This window comes from Microchirus variegatus, assembly GCF_963457635.1.
Source record: "Microchirus variegatus genome assembly, chromosome: 9".
NCBI lineage: Eukaryota > Metazoa > Chordata > Actinopteri > Pleuronectiformes > Soleidae > Microchirus > Microchirus variegatus.
The window spans coordinates 20,825,962-20,847,288 of NC_139810.1; the positions used below are offsets into that span (position 1 = coordinate 20,825,962).

General features: G+C 41.0%; 2 protein-coding genes across 2 annotated transcripts in view; both read right to left on the reverse strand.

Annotated features, from left to right (window-relative positions):
* Positions 1-20,765, reverse strand: part of mmp9 (matrix metallopeptidase 9) — a 30,338-nt gene extending 9,573 nt beyond the window's left edge. Inside the window, exon 1 of the mRNA XM_083895627.1 lies at positions 20,747-20,765. The gene's annotated coding sequence lies outside the window, so the exon portion shown is untranslated. The remainder of the gene's footprint in view (positions 1-20,746) is intronic.
* On the reverse strand, positions 6,730-10,318 carry adora1b (adenosine A1 receptor b; the record flags this gene model as incomplete). Its single annotated transcript, XM_083895628.1, has 2 exons — positions 6,730-7,507; positions 9,981-10,318. 2 exons carry the CDS (start codon positions 10,316-10,318, stop codon positions 6,730-6,732), a joined length of 1,116 nt encoding a protein of 371 aa, XP_083751754.1.
* Positions 20,766-21,327: the final 562 nt, after the last annotated feature.

The window sequence follows — 21,327 nt, forward strand, 5'->3', positions numbered from 1 at the left end:
ATACTGTAATGCTGGGAAACTGCTTGAACCTTTGACATACGCTTTACATGTATGGACAAAAGTAATGGAATGTCCGGCAATTACGCCAACAGGGCCTGTAATGACGTATTCAAATACATACAGTACTTAAATAGCGAGTTTATCCCCCTTTAACAGCCTCCACTATTCTTGGAATAGTATTTCCTCAACATTTTGAAGTGTTTCTATTGGAATTTTTGCATATTTATATGTATATATACATATATATATATACGTTGGACGAGAAGGTCTGGCTCACAATCCCCAGTTCCAATTCATCCCGAAGGTGCTTGATGGGATTGAGGTCAGGGCTCTGTGCGGACCAATAAAGTTCATCAAACCGTGTCTTTATAGTCCACGCTTTGTGCACTGGAGCAGAGTCAAGTTGGAATAGAAAAGGGACTTTCTTGAACTGTTGCCACATAGTTGGAAGCAGAACATTTTCCAAAATGTCTTAGTATGCCGAAGGGTTTGTCCTTCACTGGAGCTAAAGGGGCCGAGCCCAAAGCAGGATTGAAACAGCTGAATTCAATACTTCAAAGGTGTGGCCAAATACCTTTGTCCATGTAGTGTAGTCAATTGTAATGACTCGACCTGTGTCATAGCATAGCAATTACACCTAGAGCAAAACATTATCTAAAGAACACATATATACCTTTTACCATAAGTAATATTGGGTAACGCTTTCTTTTACAGTCCCCTAATTACCAGGTATTTACCTGGTAAATTCATGGTAACACCAAAGTGTTACTAGGTAATTACCAATGGTAATAAGAAAGTAAATACAGTGAAACTGTTGCCAAAATACTGGGCATTTACCTGGTAACTATATAGTTAATTATAGCGTGTTATTACTGCTGTTAATAAGAAGGTATGTACAGCTAAACTATGGCAAAACTATGGTAAATGTAAGTGTATTATTGGGTTATAAACTGGTAATAAGCAGGTACCTACAGTCCCCTAATTACTAGCTATTTACCCAAGGGGTAATCTAACAAACCTAACCCTAAAAATGTGTGTAATTACATGGAAACAAGCTTGGCTTTCTTTTACAGTACAGTTTTACTTTACTTACCGAGTACATTACCGTGCATTACCCAGTATTTTGGCAACGGTTTCACTGTATTTACTGATCTTATTACCCTTGGTAATTACCTAGCAACACTTTAGTGTTACCATGAATTTACCAGCTAAATACCAGGTAATTAGGGGACTGTAAAAGAAAGCGTTACCTAATATTGTTATCATAGATGATAGATGATGCCTGTTTTTCTTTGTCTTTACTCTCATTTACTGTCGTCTCATCTTCTACCGCTTTATCCTCCACATGAGGGTCGAGGCGGTTTCGCTGGTGTCAATCTCAGCTCAGACATAGGTGGGGTAGATACATCCTGGACAGGTCACAGAAACACACAACCCTTCACTCTCACATCTATGGTCAATTTAGAGTGTTCCATTTGCCCGATCCCGTGGGAGGAAACCGGAGAACGCGGAGAAAACCCACGTGCACATGGGGGAGAACATGTAAACGCCATGCAGAAAGGCCCTTGCAGAAAGTCTACTGGCGAGCCTTTGTTGTAAAACAAGAAAATAACAAGCTCCTTTGACAACTGATGTTGAGCACAGTGACTGACTCTGGATATGGTAACATTATACCTCCAGAATCTCTGTCAGTCAACTTACAAAAAAAGGTATAGGTTATGATAAAAAAAAAAAAAGGAGAAAAGAGGATAGAATTCTTTGGAAATTCCACGCTGCATATTTTTAAGTGGAAATCTCAATCTGGAATATCTTAACATGGTGTTCTGATCTGCACTATACTGCCACCATTCAAGTGAGAGTGATTAAGATCTGTGTGTGTCCTTCCTGCAGCCACAGTGTACCATGCGTGGCCGCATATGTGCATCGCTGCACTGAATTGTGGGGGTTTGTTTTTGTCATTCCAGCTACAAGATCTAATCCTTGATGTACTTTAGAACTGCCTGGAAGAATGCAAATAAAAGTCTACAGATGCTGAGCTGGTCATCAGGACCTGTGGGAGAAGCTTCATGAAGGAACCAGATGTGACCTTGTTACTCATCGTCACACAGTCAACTCAATCCTGCTGGTTCTTCTGGCACTGCTCACGTTTACTCAAAAAGAAATGGCTTTCACCAGCAGGTGGCAGTCTTTCACAAGGACAGCCAATGGTGTGAGGGGAGCGCTCTGGAAGAGGGAATTAGTGTCAGGAGGAAAACATATTAATCTTTGACGGCCACACACTGTACGTGGAAAATCTCTTATTTGGCCAAGGGAGAGAATAAAGCGTTGCCGTTTGATTGGTCACATAAGAGCATCCCTCTGAATTAAATCATGTGAACCAATTCTTGTCAATTATCTTCATCAGGCTTCACGCACATGGACCATTTTGCCACAACAATTCTTCAAGGCTTTGTGTTCAACGTACCACCTGAGGCACAGATTCAATAAAGAGAAAGATTGATGTTCTCAAACCATGTTTGGTGAATAATTGATTACTATAGGGAACAATTATTTTATCTCCAGCACCGTGATTCTGTTTTATTTTAACCATGGTTTTTACACATGCTGAGAACCTTCAGGGCTATGTTTTTCAGTCTGGAAAACCACTGTTAAAGATAATGGATCGCACAGATTTTCAGCATTTATGGACTTAATGCACAGCTAATGATGGAATTAGTCTGCCCTGCATACTGACTGCTTATATGGAACACATTGCATCTGCGTCATGTTTAGTTATTGCATGATTAATGCATATCTGCATCCACTTATTTACATTCAACTGTGTCATTTGCAGCCTCTTGTCTGAATTGACAAACTGTCCATCCTTCAAAACACAGATGTGGCTGATGCTCTTTCAGCACAACTGGAGGCTACTGTGTGTTGTTTTTCCCCGGGAAAACCAATGATTGCAGAACAATTTCAGCGATCGAGATGATGGATATTGTTGACACCATTGTTCTGTAAATGTTGTTGTGACTTATTCCAAGAGCATTGTTTACAGATGTGCAGCAGCATCAGGTGCACAACACACTTGCTTGTAGATGCTGCCTGATCAGAGATCAGGTAGAGGAAATTGCTACTTTATTTTCAATGAGAAATGCAGCATATTTAGGGGAGACTGTATCTCAGTGGTGGAGTGAGTTGTCTTTCATGTTGAAGGTTGTGGGTTCAATTCCAGGGGCACTTAATCCCACGTTGCTCCTGACAGCTGTGCTGGCAAAGTGTGAATGGTATTAATATGGATTTGAATGGATGAATGACAAAGTAATGACTGTAGTGTTAAGCAGCTTTGTGTTGAGTGGTCATCAAGGCATTGCATAAACACAGACCATTTAGCGTTTCCCTTCGACCCCCCATGGTTGAAACATGGTTAAAGATATATCGATTTCACCGGTACAGATTTGTGGAGGTCACTTGCATTATGCGCTATTGTTTATTTGCCTTCATTACACACGTGATTACAACAATACACAATTCTTCAACTGGGCAGACGTCCATGTTGTGAGTGAAGGTTGCTCCACCCTGAACCTGAGTTGTTTTTTATTCGAGACTGAGAATATAAACCGGTGTAAAGCGAGGCCCTGCTGCGTCCCTCAGGATCAGTGGTCAAGAACCACATTAGCCCCAAGGACAGTGGGTCACTACAGGGGAAGGTCACGTGTTGTTCTATAAGAAATACACAGCTCTGGTATTTCCTTTCTTCTTATTTGTAGCTCTTATCTTGATATTCAGTTCTCCAACTCTGCATCTTTGTCCAGGAAACCAAGCCGGTACGATAAGAATAGCCTCAGAGGCTGAATTATGTAAAACATCCTTCAGGTGGATCAGATATTGATCTGCTTTCTGGTCAGCATTATATTGTGTGCACATGATCAGTATAGCTTATCGGAACATTTTAAATGTGAATGTGTGAACTGAAGTGATACTGCAGACAACTTGAGAATAGCACTTGGATTATGTGGTCCTTCCAGGAACATCATGCGCCTCCAGCTATTAAAGCTTTTCATGTACAGGGGAGAGAAATGTAAACTGTTAACTTGGAGCCACTTGCTGTATTATTGCACCGTGGTAATGAGAATTCTAACCAAGCTTCTGGGCTGCTACAAGGTGCCATTACAAGGTTCAGATATCTGGGGCTGTAAGTGTTGATTGCTGTGGAATAATGACAATTGAGAAAGTGCCAGCTAATTGTTAAATCATTCGAGTAGATGCACTAGGTGTAAATGTAGTTTAATGGCTGTATCCTTTGCTACTAGGAAATAAATGATTACTTTATGTGGGAAAGGAATAGATTAACGATCACTTATCTTTACACCGGCCTTTGTTTTGTTTTGTTTCCTTCACTCATGAGGGAAGGAAACACAGTACAGCAACAGTACATCAGCGCTCACTCGGAGTCATTTTAAATGCATCATGAATCCATTCTTCACACTTCTCATGTCTCGGCGTTGGCTTGGCAAACTGTGTGGAAAAATTTGGGCCAACGGGCCGACTGGTTGAGGTGCACCACATCAAATCGCCTTTGTATGACTTTAGTGAATCTTTCTGCTTCTCTACATTAACTCTCAAATAAAGGCTAAACGCCCAAAACATTCAGTTTCTATGCAGGCACGAAGCAAAGACATACGAGTGCATGTGATCCACTGAAGATTCTTTAACATTAGTGCACTTGTTCTTAACCGCTTGTGCAAAAGTGTTTTCAGATATGATGTTTAGTAGATGTACAAAGCCCAGGAGAAGTCGACATCAGGATTGTCCTCGTCTGTGGTTACGTTTAATCAACAAAAGCACTCTCCCCCGGGTCGACCATAAACTTTCCCTCGCCTTACATGAGTGCTTTGAGTATCTACAGTATAGAAAATTTTAATGACTTTGTCAATGAGCATCTTACTAACACTTCACACTTTATGCATCAGCGTAAAGATGTTCTAACTAACAAATTGTATGTGGAATTTCCAAAGAAAACAAGCGTTCCATCACACAGTTTGCAAATTATTTGTAGATAAATATACTCCGAGAGACAGCATTACATTGTGTGCTCAGTCAACACATTTGCAAGCCTTTCATTAGGATTGAACTATGGGATATATTTACAATGACAATGATATACCTAACCCACATGGAAATTTATTCATCCATCTATTTACTCCCCATGTGTAATATGTACAGTCCACCTCTTAGTATACAACTTTGTAGACATGTAAACAGCTGTGCAGTCTGGTGCTGAAGTGCATCAAGATATGGTATATTCTGTCCGTTTGCATTAAGTTGAAGCCCAGGCTACTTTATGCAAACCAGGAGCGTGCAGAGTGGCTCACTCATCGCCTCACAGAACTACGGACATTTCCTCGTCTGTGGTTCACTGTAGTCGACTGGACTTCTGCAGTTCTGACTAACTGAAGAACCGTGCGGACTTATACATGGACTTTCCGCACGTTTTCAAAATGAAACAAAAGGCAGCAACAGCAACTGCATGGCTTATTTATCATCAAGTATCTTACCCACTATAGGAGAACATCAGCGAACTGTCCCCGACCAGATCTTCAAGTCTTTATAAGAGACAACATTACTTTACATTCTCATATCATGGTTTTGTGTCAGTGCTGGAAAAGCTTAGTAAAGACCTCACAATCTTTAAGCCGTCTTTTATGGTTCCGTCAAACTAATTAGAACTCAGAATAAGGCCATAGAAGCCACTGTCTCTAGTGGTGAGTTGTAATAAGGTTATTATCAGTCAATGGAAGTGGTGAGAGGAGGAGCCCACTCTTCTTCACCACCAGCTGGCATGGAGTCTGGATAAACACAAGCTTTGAGTGCATGTTGTCTTTCTCCCCCATGACCCGCTCTCCTCCTGCAGACATGAATTTCCAGCACGCAGCTTCTGAAAGGTTAGAAGCTCCCAATCCCTCCAGCTGCTTGTCTTATATCGCTCTGGCCATCTCCTTTTAAATGGATCAGTACCGTCGGGTCACTGAGGGACTCCGCTCCGGTGTGGATTTGTCATGGGAGTACAAAACCCTTCTATCAGCTCATACACGATCTCTCAAGTAGAGCTTCTTGCTCTGCCTCTGTTGTGCTATTAAGACCCTGAAGATGCGCACACACAGCTGTGCTGCTGCAGTCTACTATTTACATGATTATTACATTCATATTCTTCTGCCACTGCCACTTTGGACACACACACACACACACACACACACACACACACACACACACACACACACACACACACACAGTACGACAGTAGTGAGAAGAACCTGCTATATTGAATGTATAAATGTTCGTTTGAGTTTTAACGTGTGATAATCTCATACTGACCAACGACAATAACTTACATTGCACATCCTGTAATGTCCGCACAAGATTGTGTCGCCATGATGAACAAAACCGTTAAAGCTTAATATCTTCAGTCTGTTACTAAGATGAACAGAGTCACTGTAAAAAAATGACTTCCGTTATTGCAAAGGTTTATCGATACCCTTGTTGCCCTTGTTTTTCGACACGTCTTTCTTCAGTAAATCCACTCCTCCTGAGTTTAAGATAAATCATCTCCCAGAATTGATATCATCCACGTTGTAATAGTCACAACTGCATTGTCGCAACTCCGATTCCTCACCAGGAGGAGTGAGCGAACGTGAGTGTTGTGCTGAGCATTACTTTCTCAACCAGCAAGCAGCTCCATCCCTTGATTTAGACAGTGTTCTGCTCCTGTAAGGGCGGATGTTCTTTAGGTTGCTGCAGTGTTTCGGTTCTCTGGTTCTGCTGCTGCTGCTGCTGCTGTGGGGCATCACATGTGAGAATTGGATTCTGCCCTGGTGTCGCCTGCTCGTGCTCCAGGTTGGGGATATCTTTCCTGTCGCTGGGCTGAATCTCTAGAGGCGGTGTGTCTTTGCAGCAGAAGTATTGCTGCCAGATTTTACGGAAGGCTGTGCGGAACTTCTTAATACGGAAAGCGTAGATAATTGGGTTGACAGCAGAGTTGCCATGGGTGAGTAGGATGGCGATATAAAGGATGACAATGGGCTTCTTGCAGTCAGGACAGAAGAGTGTGATGCAGTTGATGATGTGGAGGGGGAGCCAGCTGCTTGCAAAGAGAAAAAGGACCAGAGCCAGGGATTTAGCAAGATTCAGCTCCTTGTCGTAGTACTTGTTGGGGTCAGTGTGGCTGGTGGTCAACTTCTTGTTGTTGAGCTGCTTGTGGATCATGTAGAAGATTTCTGCATAGATAACCAGCATGAAGAGCAGCGGCGGCAGCACCCAGCCAAAGAAGTTAAAATACACCATGTAGTCCATGCTGATGACATTTTCAAACTGGCAGGTGATAAGGTTGGAGCTGTTGGAGTCGTTCAGCTGGAGGTGCCTCAGATTGTTCCAGCCTAACATGGGCGTCAGGCCCACAATGAAAGCCACCATCCAGCATATCACAACTGCCAGTCCTGCTCTCCGAGGGGTCACCACCCGCCGGTACCTGCAGGTGCAAACAACAGCCTCATATCAGCATTTTCTCTCACAACACTGCTGTACTTCCTCTTTGACTACATCTTTTGTCAGTGCAGTGTCCTTGCACTGACAATAGGTGTGATTCACAAGAAAGAGTTATCATGTAAACCAGACACCTCTGTACGCTTTGCACACAGTGTCTCACACAGCACATTTCCACCTGAACAAGCCTGTCTCTGGAAACACTTATCAATAAACGTTAGCCTTTACAGCACCGGTGCTTTTCATGTATCTTTGGTTCAGGGGATTCTCAATTATAGTAGTCAAATGTGGCTCAAAATGACTTTCTAATCCATTGCAGTGTTTAAAAGAAGCTGCAGTGTTTGGCATGAAACATCAGACTTTTTACAGGCTTGGCTTTTCCATTGTTTGTGAACAAGAAGCAGATGGTAGGTGGGAGATGCAGAGGCGCTAAAAACGTTTTCATTGTGACCAATAAACGATATACATAGAGAAAGAGACTCGTCCTATCTTACCTACATGCAGGGATGAACACAGCTATCAGACCAAGCCTAGTTAGTAAGTGTGTAATAACGGGTTCCTTTTGGATCATTAGTGAAAACGTTAGGATTATGATAACCTGAGCTCTGTTCAAGTGTTGCCTCAAAAAAAAACCAAATGCTGCAAATTAGCCTGCCTGTCACAGGTGCAGAGCGCTAGATTAGTATTGATTAGGGGACGCATGCTTTACGGTGCGTCTACGTATGTGGCTCATTATTCACACACTGAGCCCGGGGTTATGATCTGTGTGGGGGAGAAATGAGAAATATTAGGAAGTGGTTTTGTGACTCAACAAGAGCAAAGAATCAGTGACACAGTGACAGAGACCGCTGTAACAGACACATCGATATATACTAAGCTGCTGAATACAAATGAGTGACCGGCTTAACTGAATGATAGAGTGCTATCATAAGCCTGGAAGACTTACTGGTGTCACCAAGTGGAGATTAAAGTCTGAGGGTCTCACAGACAGTCATCTCAGACAAGAAATTCCCTATTTTCTAGTGGGTTATCTTTGTAGCCTTTCAGCAGCACTGCTCAGCCTTTTGTTTCAGCCTCACGTGAGAAACCACTGCTGTTGTCCGGCCAATCAGAAACAAAGAGGGGAGACTGGCCATCAATTTTGCCAATCTTCATCTCTCTTGAGGCCTCCAGAAACACAAAAAGATCTCCTGTCTTGTACAAAACCCCACCCCAACCCCAGATGTAATTATTCCGTCAATATTTCACTCCTCCACACCTATGATGGGTGGGGGGAGGGGGGGGGAATTAAAGCTGTTGGCTGATCAGTGATGTCATGGTTAGCTGTCATGTCAGTGCCAGTGAGAGTCAGATCTACAGTGCTTGCATACATATGGCGTTTTGTGAAGTGTAACATGAGACAGGATGAAACCTTTCTCTGCAGCACTGGAGCTCTGGTGACATCAGCTGTGTGTGAGGAAGCTTTTCATCATCACATCATCATCATCATCATCATTATCTTTAGAAAAAGCCCTGAAAGCACAACTTTTACACACTGCTTTTAATCCAGGACTGTCCAGTTCTACTCCTGCTGTTTTAGCTGGATTCTTTTGTGCACCATTTAAAAATGTTCATTCCCAGAGAATGGGCCTGGATCCATGGATTGGTTGTGGAAGATGTTTTACTTTTACTTAAGAATTATTGCCATATGAAAACAATTTTTTAATTCAGGTTCATTTATCTAACCTATATCTCTTGAAAATGGTTGGTTTAACTCATGGGTCAGGGTGGTTTGTCTTTTTTTTTTTCTCCATATGAAAAGTTTGGGAAACACATTTATAGCACAGCATACATAGAAGAAAGCAGTGTGAAACGTCTTTTTTTTTTTTTTTACAAAAAATATAAATATATATAGACATAGTTTTCATGTGCAATAACAATAAAACTATTCTGTTCTAGTAAGAAAAAAATATGGTAACACTTTAGATTAGGGAACATATTCACCATTAACTAGGTGCTTACTGACATGCATGTTTAAGTAGCATACTAGCCCTTTATTTGTAAATATTAAGCACGTATTAACACCTTATGGGAAAAGCTTAATTCATGTCATAATAGAGGTAGAATAAGGTTATGTAGAATAAGGTGTTAATATGTGCTTAATGATTACTAATAAAGGTGTTACCAAAATTATTTGACCCGAGGAGGCAATTCAAGAGCTCATAGAGCAGTCATAAATAACATGCATAACAAAGCTTTCAGAAACAATACGTAATCAAGAAATAGAAAACATGCAAGTGAATACTCTTAAACGTATGAATGTATATTAAACACATGTGTAAGTCAATACATGCAGGTAAATATACAAAAATACGCACACACACACACATCCATCTATTATATCATATGTTCCATGTGGCACATGGATGAGAGAGAGTGAATCCATATTTCCATGTGGTGGCTGTGTCAGCCTCCATTACCTGGTCGGGATCTTGACCCTGAGATAGCGGTCAATTGCAATGGCCAGGAGGGCGAGGATTGAACTTTGCGTCAGCACCAGCACCGTGCACGCCACCAGCAGGCAGCTGTAAAAGTGAGTTTGAAGTCCGATGCTGATCATGATGGCCAGAGGGATGACGAGGGCTCCCACCGCAATATCCGCCACAGCCAGCGAGACAATGAAACAAAACGTGGTATCTCGCAGCGACTTGTTAATTTTCACCGCCCAAACCACCATCACGTTCCCGATCACAGACGCGAGTGCGATCACCACCTCCATCCCAATGTAGAGGGACTGTGATAAAAGTGCCCCGGGCATCCTTACTGCGAGAGACAGTGTCCTTGCTGAGAAACCAGGTTGATGTGATCGAAGCGGCTCAGTCAGAAGCTTCCCCCCCCCCCTGCGCTTTATGTCTGGGCCACTACAGCCTCATCATCTCTGTGCGCCCATCAGTTCCACGGGTGCCCAGTTTCGCGTGGCCATCATCGTGTGTAAGTTTGCAGAGGAAACCCAGTCCTTTTCCGAAGGGAATACACGCGTTAACAAGCAGCAGCGCATCCCGGGATGAAAGGACTTTCCCTCAGAGTCGGTGTCGTATCTGGAGGCTGTTGTGCATCGCTCCTGCTCTGCGCCTCCACTTGGCTGAATACACCTGCCCGCGCACAGCATCCGTCCCGTGCGCTCTGACTTCTCCAGGAGGCCGCTTTAACTCCACCGGCAGCAGCAGCATCAGCAGCAGGAGTCTGCGTGTTTAAATGCATCAATGCTCGTTTTCAATACAAGGCAACCAAGCAACTACCTTAGTGGAAAGTAGCGCGCACAGTTGCAGCACCTGCAGCGCAGGCGGGTGCTCCCCCTTTCTCTCTCCCCCTCTCTCTCTCTCTCTCCTCCCCTTTGTGCTTTTCGGTAGGGATAATAATGCAGTCGCTTCGAAAAAAGCAGCGTTTCGTCTTCTTCTTTGCTCCATGCACAATGTCCGCCTGTGTTTGTAGATCTAGTTAAATAATCCTGGTGTCACTCCAGCTTTATCTAGTCCCTGTGCTGCTGCTGCTGCTGCTGCTGCTGCTGAAGCCTGGTGCGGGACCGTCCCAAGGAAGTCAGATATCGTGCAGAGGTGATTGAACTCCCACTTCTTTTCTCTTCCTCTCCCACCCACGCCCATGCTGAAGGACCTTGCTCCAAGGCTAATTATTATTCTGATTCAAGGTGAGGCAGTGAAGAATGCAGATAACAAACAGCAGTGATCCTTACACTTGAATCATATTATACAGCACAGTATCAGCAGTCACGCCTGCTTTCTGCTGCTGTAGCTCATCGACTTCAAGGGTCATTGTGTTGTGCTCAGAGATGAGCGTCTGCTCCATGCCTTGGTTGAGAGGCTATTTTGGTAACTGTTGCCTGTATATCATCTTGAATAAGTCTGGGTGTTCCCCTCAGTTCTCTGGGCAGAACATGCTCTTGTGTATGCCAGAGGTCAAACCTCTGCAAACAGGGTTAGGCATGGAAATCTCTATAGATCAGCAGTTTCTGCAAGACTATGACGAACCCGTCTGGCAGCAACAACCACGTTCAAAATCACTTTCCTTTCCCATTCTGATGCTCGGTTGGAACTTCAGCAGGTCGTGTTTACAATGCTTGAATAACTAAATGCATTTATTTAGTCATTGCTGCCTTGTGACTGGCTGATTAGATATTTGTGTTGCACAGTTAAACCAGTTAGTATACCCACTATGAGTGTTTGAACAGTATATACAGTATGTATGTGCAGTCAAATGTCATGAAAGAGTCAACAGTTGTGTGATTACCAGGGTTATTATAGTTAACGAAAAACTAAGTCTAAAACTAAAACTAGCAGTGGAAAATAATTTAGTTAACTGAAAACGAAATTAAAACTAAATTAAAACTAAACCGAATTGTAGATAATTTCAGCTTCGTCTTTGTTTGTCCTAAACTTCATTCTGGAATACAGGTGTTAAAGGTTAAATAATGACATTTGATAATCCGTATTTGCAGTCACACATTCTTTCATCCTTTTCGGCGTCTAAGTCGAGGCTTTCTCTAAATACCTGAACAACTAAGACTAAGACTAAAACTAAATAAAGACTAAACTGAAACTAGTCAAATCCTCAAAATAAAAACAAACTATAACTACTAAATTATTAATTAAAAATAAAAACTAATGAAAATGTAAAAACTATAATAACCTTGATGATTACACAGTTCAAAGCCTACCTGTTTTTTTCCGATTCAGTCATTTTAATTTAATTCAAAACACCTCACAGAAGCACAGAGAACAGATATTCAGGTCATTCTAAATATATCTTTGTGCCTTAAACTTCAAAGAGCTCCTCTCTGAGCCTGGAGCCAGCCCCGTCTTCCAAACCAATGGGGAAATTTAATGCAGGGCTGGAAACATTATAGGCAGATTTAGATTTATCGATCAGTCCGTTTAACAACTTTCATCAATACTTCCTGCTTCCAGACCCCAGCGACACTATCACTAAATCGTTGTTCTCTTGTGAAAACACACTAAGTGAGTGTCAATCAGCCGACATGGCAAACACACAGGTGTGACAGCAAAGGTTAGCAGAAGCTCCACTGAAGACGGCCTCCATCTGTAACAAAGCTTTGTGGTATGAGGCCTCAGCATGGAGCATGAGGTCAGCCAATGTGCACCGAGGAAGCAGGCAGCCATATGGTCTTCTTGCAGTGATGACACCTGACCCACTTTAGGCTTAATTTGTGGTAATAAATACACAAATAAATAAATAAATGTTTATATACTCAACCGCCAACGTTGTTAGGTCAAAATGACGCCTGAGAAAGCAGTAGAAGTGGCACTTGGTGCGGCCTTCATGCACCTGTAGCCAATCTGCTCCAAGGTTCGGCATGTGGGTTTGATTTTCTGCATATCTTGGTTTAAACGAGGCGTTTACGTCTTCTCACTTTTGGCATTAGCAAGGTGTTTTTTTTTTCGGCCAGAGAAACTGCCTCTAACTGGATATTTTCTCTTTTTTGGACCATTCTCTGACAAACCTAGAGATGGTTTTGTGTGCAAATCCTCGTCGATCAGCAGTTTCTACAAAAGTCAGACCAGACTGTCTGGCACCAACAACCATACCACATTCAAAGTTACTTAAATCACCTTCCTTACGAGTACTGATGTTCGGTTTGAACTTCAGCAAGTCGTCTTTTCGTCTTGCACTGACTTGCTGCCGTGTGATTGGCCGATTAGATATTTGCCCTAACGAGCAGTTGAACAGGCGAGTCTAATAAAGTGGTCAGTGAGTGTAGAGCATAATGTGTGAGCTTCATAAAGCCTCACATAAAGCCTCACATCAAGGCTGCATTTCATGCTTTCCTCACACTGTTTTTCAATTAGGTGTCATTCTGTATGACAGCCACTAATATATCAAGTCCAGCCTCTGTTGAGAATAGCGCAGGGTGTGGAAAGAGCACGGTTACATCACTCCGGCATCCGAGGCTGTTGTTTTCTCAGTATGTTCGGCCTTTTAGAAACTCAGAGCACAGAACACAGCCGCCACTCCTCATAACAAACACCATCCCGACGGCCTCATAACACTATTTATGCTTGAGTTCACCAAGGACATGACGGCAAGTAAACCATTTGTAATAGGTGAAACACTTGCATCTGCATTAAGCGTTCCTTAAAGCGCTCCACTTTTCTTCCCACCAATGTTTTCCAAGGAATGCATTTCAACAGTTGACACACACTTCAATAAAGGCCGAGAAATATTTCATCAAATTTTTGCCACTTGAGGCTACGTATACGAGGTTCACCGTGCGTCTGTTTTATGAAACACATTTGACAGTTCACTGCACTTTTCCCACTGAGCCCAGAATCAAAGGTATTTCAGCGTCTACAAAAGTGCACGGTTTGTATGTGGCCTTTTAAAAAAGGATTTCAGACTTTCTGATGCTGTTCAGTTATGCGATTAACTGACTTTTACCTAAAACCAGTATATTAATCATAGATCGTCCAGAAAGATGACAGGAATCAGGCAGATCGTGTGCACAGCGTGACATTGTGACAGCTTGTAAGGCTTCTTGTAGTAACATTGCAACAATTATAGTGAGGCTTCGATTGCCTGGACTAACACCAAGCACTGGGCCATGTCAATATTCAAATGAAAAAAAAAAGATCACAAAGTGTCTTCCTCCCAGTGTCTTCTCTTCTGAACTGGGATGAAACACAATATTGCGCAGTCATTAAAAAAAGCCACAGCCGTGAACTGCAGGAGTGCTCTCAGCGGACAGTGAGTCCCACTGGCAGTGTTGTGTTCAAGACCACACTGACCGAGACCAATTCATGACCAAGACCAGAGTGACAGAGAACAGAGCAAAACATTGACCCACGGTCAGTGCATTACTACAGTTTACAGCTCTATACATCTATAAATGCAAGGACTGAATTGTGATAAATTCAGCTTCGTCTTCGTTTTTCCGCAACGTCATTCTGGTATACAGACCACTTGTTTTTCACAAGTTTTTCTTTTGATTTACCTGCAGGTGTTAAAGGTTACAGAAGGAAATTATAGGATTTGATAATCCATATTTGGTGTCACACACTCTCTCATCTCTCAGTCTTTATTAAAAAAAACAAAAAAACAAGACAGGCAGATAGGGACAGCCAGAAGATTCCTCAAATAGCGTTTTCAACACAGGCGAGGGGAAAATCGTCTCACACTTGACTGGAACAGAAAAAGAGAGTTCAACTGCTCCACTGCTTAGGCTGGCTTTACACGACAACGATCTGAACACAAACCGTAAAAGTGCCAAAATCACAGGATTGGTTCTCAGAAAAAGGAAAGTCTAATACGAGCCATGTATGGCACAACTGCTTCACTTCAAGACAGGTGTCCACGGTCACTGTTGCATCTCGTGACCGCGACGGAGCAGCAAAAATGTCACAGCTAAGTTGTTAAAAAGCCGCAAAAGAATAAATCAGACTAATGTGTGTATGTGTAAAAATTCAAGGTTGCCAGTATTATATCAGACACAAAAAAAGTGGTATTGAGCTATTCCCAAGTGAAACATGAACTTTACTTGTTATTGAATAATTATATATCACCACAAGACTATTTCTCCATTGTGTTTTGTAAAAACATAGGATTTCAGCCAGTATCAGACAACAAATACTCATATGGCACCTGTATTAGGCGAGGTCTAACTGCATTGTAATTGGGAATGTTTTGCTTGCATTTGAAAGGATTTACACAAATGATGAATTCTGTATTTTAAAAAACAAACACATATCTGCAGAGCCCATGCCTTGAGCCGGGCTTGCTCACCACACTGAAAACACAAATTAAGTGAAAGCAGCCAAGCTGATCTGCCTTTTCTCATTGAAATGGAGATGCATTAATCAATCTCCTTTCTCTGCTGTCACATCTCTGCCTCGGTGTGTAGTCTTGACCAGTCTTAAAAATGAGACATTCAAGACTGAGTACCAAAACACTCCAGGCAGCAACAACATTATTAAAACTAACAATGACTTGGGACCTTGGCCTTTTAGCAAAGAGTCTTTCAAGGAAAACCATTCAAAACCTCTCTAATAAGATGTGACAGTTGAGGAGCTACAACACGAGACGGTAACCTCCTCGGCCCTGTTGTGTAGAAGACCTTCATACGAGGGAATATAAGAGCACTTAAGCTCTCCCATGTATTCCCTCGACAGTCAAACAAGCACCCATACAGCCAACTAAACGAATACAGCTGCTGGGAAACCATAATCCTCGATATATTTATGTGGAAGGTGGTGCAAAATAAGAAGTGACACAATTATACTGATCAAAGCATGCACTCTTTACCATATAAACTCAACTTCTTATAATAAACAGAAACAGCTATTACATCTTACTTGGTTCCTCGAAGCGACTCGTCTTTCTTGCTTTAAAATTAAAGTAGAGCTCGATTAATCGTTTGGTCCATAAAATCTCAGAAAATGTTAAAAAAACGTTGATCGTTGAGTTGTTGAGGTGATAAATATTGTGGCTGTACAACCAAAGTGTGACAGCATTATACCTAAGACAGAGTGAATTACCTCACTAATAATTTAATTATCCTATTCATTCTATTCTGAAAGGTACAGTATATATGGCAGTCCTGCATTACTCAGGTATATAGCTTTTTGTGGGAAGTGCTTGATTATATTTTGATTTCCTGTTTACACTCAGAGAGCACTATAATGAACTGTAGTACACTTGTACAGCTGGCCGCTCCACATCAGCTCACCTGCTCCGAGCCCACAGTGATCCTGCAAATGTAACCATCACACCCACTGGAATCTGGAGTGGACAAGGTGAAAATGAAAAATGTCAACAGCTATAGTTGTCGTGCTGAAGTGACAATTGGCCTTTTTTGAAGAGCTCCAGGAGGCTAACTCTTGCCTTGTAATGGTACTGAAAATAAAAAATGTTGTTCATGGTGTTTACGGGGTGCACTCTGTATGCAAAAAAAAAAGGGCCCAAAAATGCCTGTAGTGTGTGTATGGAAGCATATACAGTACATTATGTACATAAAATAAAATAAATGTTTTGAGTGATGTCATCTGCAACCATTTAACTTTATAGTCACTTAACTGACATGGATTACATAACTAAGACGTTAATTATGGCGATTTAGAAGTAGGGATGGGAATCAGTATCGGTCAGTATAGGCATCGGTCTGATATTGGTCAAAATCACTGTATCGGATATCGGACGGATAAATATGTAAAATCTGATACAATCCAAAAATCCTATATATAGCATGCCTCACTATGCACAGACTGTAAAAATTTAAATAAAAAAAGAGCAAACGCTTTCATAGATGAGTCATGTTTGGGCTGACTCACAGTTGGAGAATGATGTGTTTGAAATGACTCGTCATAGTTCATGAATGGTCTACACTCTTAGAAATAAGGGTTTCCAAAACGGTCCTTCTACACGGGCTGAGGTTCTACCTGGAACCATTTACTTCTGAAAAACACTTTCTTTGTGAAAGGGTTCTTGGTAACACTAATGGTTCCAGTAAGAACCATTTTGATCCAGAGAACACTTTAAAACCCCTTTCATGAATAAAGGGTTTTAAAAGGATTATTGGTGTAACCTTTATTAACATGGTTCTACCTGGAGCCGAAAGGGGTTCTCCTATAAGGACAAGCCAAAGAACCTTATATGGTTCTACTTAGCACTTTTATTTCTAAGAGTGTAAAATGACTGTATCGGAATAATATCGGTATTGGTAGATACTCAAATTTGTGATATCAATATCGGACACAAAAAAGTGTTTAACGGGCCATCCCTATTTAGAAGTGTAAGGTGCAGCGGTTGCGCTAGATCTTCTTAGCTGTCAGACATTTTGATGGACAGGGTTGTACACATTTATTTTAATTTAGATTTTTTTTTTCTTCATGATAATGTCACATAGACTATCTCAAAGTGTGTCATGTTCAACACAACCCGACCACAATAACATTTACAGGGCTTCTACAAGAAATGAAACTGAACTCAGCTGACCTTCTGTAGCCTGTCCTGAATAAACTCAGACTTTCCTCCTTGCTCTGCAGGGACTTAAACTTGGTGCTCACTTCAGCGTAATCAAGCGCATCAAGGGAAAGAGAGAGAGATGCTACTGCAGAGGCGATTGTCATTAGGTTCTGTGTCTTTGTCTCAGACAGACGACTCCTCGCTCCTCTTCTCTCACTCTTTAAATGCTGTTCTGAAGGCTGAAACCCCGCTCTGCTGCCACTTTTGACACTGGAATCACTAGCGCCGCTTTGGGTAGAGTTTTGAAGTCAGGGAACCTTTCTCTAAAGGAAGTGATCACAAGTCAGCAAGACTCTCTGAATGTGGGATTTCCCAATTCTGCAATCACTGGCTTCATCAGGAGGAAATCCTGCTGCATCCGCTCCTTCTGTGCCATACTCAAAGTGGAGGAGGCCTGTGTGTCTATACCTGCATGAGAGCTGGATCTATTACAGGTCAGTGACCACGTGCCGGCAGGATTGTATTTCATAGTACAGGATCATAACTACCGGTGGAGGTTGACGGTGCTGTGTGTGAATTATGTGACGTTACAGTAGATTGCCCTCAGTGTTCAATCTGTCAAAATGATGCACATCATTCAGATGTTTCCGTCATGGTAGAAAAGAATCAGTCAATCACGGAGAACTCTTTGTCAACGCGACCCCAGATTTGACAAATGCTTGGACATAGCTGTTTCCAGTCTTTATATGAATGTGAAGCAAATAACGATGTTCTCGAATGTCTTGTTTTGTCCACAAACCAAAATGATTCAGTTCTAATGATTTCTTGTGAAGATGTGGAGCAAAGAAACGAAGAAAATATTCACATTTAAGAAGCCAAAACAAGCAGAAATCTCGTTTTAATCATGAAAAGCTTCAAACCGATTAATCAATTATCAAATTAGTTGACGATTAATTTAGTAATCGATTAATTGTTTCAGCTCTAGAAGCAGCTGTCTCTTGGTTTAAGTACCAAACATGAAAGTGTTAACATTCACATCCGACTTCACATAATATTTATTTCATAACATCTTTCTCTGTTCATTTGTGTACGTGATTGTCAGCTGCCATAGTTGTCTATGACCCCAGGTCCATAAGATGACGTTGTATAAAGAAAACAGTTAGTGGCAAATGTTCCATTTCATCTTCCACAGCTCTTTACTGTTTTCACACAGACAATTTGAGTGTTAGGTTCTGCTTCTCTTTAAAAATATCAAAAGGAAAATCTGTATGTCACACAGCACATCCTGTCATGTCATTTCCAATATTCACTCAGTATTGCACACATGTGAATGGTTGATTGTTCTCTCAGCTTCCCCCACAGATGATTTCCAAGTCAAATTCTTTGCAGTTGCCTTTGTGAGTACTGATGAACAACAGCACGTAGTTCATCAGTGAAAAAAAATAAATATATATATATATATATATACTGTATATATATATGCAGTGTGAAAAGCACATACAGGAAGGTGGGTTTATTGACTTTTGTTTCATGCTTCACAGTTCTATTTGTAATTGACCACCACATGTACCAGGTCAAGTCAGTGTCAAAGGTGTAGAAACAATTTATAATTGGTTTAAATTCATGGTTACGCACAAATGGGAAGGGGTTCTGGATAACGAAAAGAACACAAACACACACACACACACACACACACACACACACACACACACACACACACACACACACACACACACACACACACACACACACACACACACACACACACACACACACACACACACACACACACACACACACATTCTTGTAATTGCTGCATACTGAGGACCAGCATTTCCACTTTAAGAATCAACACATTTACAAATATCTACTTCATGAATTACATCTATAAAGAACTACTGGTTGCAGTACCATAACATGTCCAAAAACAAACCAAAATTAAAAAAAAAAATTTGACCAAAAGTATTTGGTCCAAAATTTGACAAAAAAATGTTGGTCCAAAATTTGACAAAAAAAATGTTGGTCCAAAATGTGACAAAAAAAATGTTGGTCCAAAATGTGACAAAAAAAATGTTTTGGTCCAAAATTTGACAAAAAAAATAGGTCCAAAATTTCACAAAAAAATGTTGGTCCAAAATTTGACATAAAAAATGTTGGTCCACAATTTTACCAAAAACATTTTGGTCCAAAATTTTACCAAAAACATTTTGGTCCAAAATTTTACCAAAAACATTTTGGTCCAAAATTTGACAAAAAAAAATTGGTCGAAAATTTGACAAAAAAAACAATTGGTCGAAAAATTTGACAAAAAAAACAATTGGTCCAAAATTTGACAAAAAAAATTTTGGTCCAAAATTTGACAAAAAAAATTTTTGGTCCAAAATTTGAAAAAAAAATTTTTGGTCCAAAATTTGAAAAAAAAAATTTTTGGTCCAAAATTTGAAAAAAAAAATTTTGGTCCAAAATTTGAAAAAAAAAATTTTTGGTCCAAAATTTGAAAAAAAAAATTTTGGTCCAAAATTTAAAAAAAAAAATTTTGGTCCAAAATTTGGCTGGTCCTCACTTTTACTCCGTCAAAATGACCTCACTTTGTTGGTTAAAAACCCTCACTGGTCCTCAGTATGCCACAAGTACAAGAACACACACACACACACACACACACACACACACACACACACACACACACACACACACACACACTCCTGCAACTGCTGAGTAAAAAACAATTGAAAGAACGTGTACAGTAACACACTATAATTATAATATATAAACTATCACAGCCTAGCTGATGCTTCACATTATATCAGCTGTTCACTGCAATTTTTACATTTGTCAACAAGGATGGTAATTAGGATATTTTTTGCGCATGCACTTTTGTAACCCCATAAACAAGTCTCACAAGACAACGGCTTCTCTTTGACTTTGAGCAGAATACAGACAGACGTGAATAATTGTGGATTTCAAAACTCCAGTGAGCATTTCCCTTTGAAATCAGACTCTTGTTCTTATTTGTGCTCTCAGCTTGAAAAACAACATGGCAAGAAAAGATGGATAGATAGAGAGAGAAAGAGAGAGAGATAATATAATTAGCTGGATAAGCAGGAGAGAGGCATCGGTTAGGATGAGATAGATGCGGTAGCAGATGGAAGTAAATTAAGTGAGAAGTGGAAAATGTGTGGGTAAACGACCTAATTGTGAATCTAATCTATTTAAGAAGTGTGGTCAGTCCATAATCAGAGGTCGTCATGTGACTCACTGTTCATGTATCTCCTCAGAATGTGTCTTCACTGTCAGGATTGTTGTCAGCTCACTTGGCAGCGATGTTCCACTGAAAAGCAATATACAACAAGGTCAACTGCGTAGTTGTGCCTCTCTGTGATGCTCCAGCTTGTTTGCTATGATCTCAAGGATTTTGGATGTTGTCAAGATCCATTGTCGTAAAAGAAAGAATTAATAATCAAGCTTAATTCTATAGCAGGGAGCATCTAAAGCTCCACTGCATACTAAAATGACTACTGTGTTTGAATTTGGGATGCTCATTCCCATGAACAACAGAATGAAATTGGATTGGGACTATGGACTGATCTGGGTCAATCATGCACAGCAGCCACTAATCAGACTCTAACAGATTTTGGGGACTGATGCAAAACATACAAACATGCTGCGTATAAAAATCGATGCTGCTGATTACACGGGCAGGACACATTTCATCTCCTCAATTATTCTCATTTCTCTGCCTCAGTGTTTGTCTAATTACCCACAGCTTGGGTTGTGCATAATATATGAGATGTTACAAACTCTATTTTGACTAAAAATGACGCCCTTCATTGTTCGTTT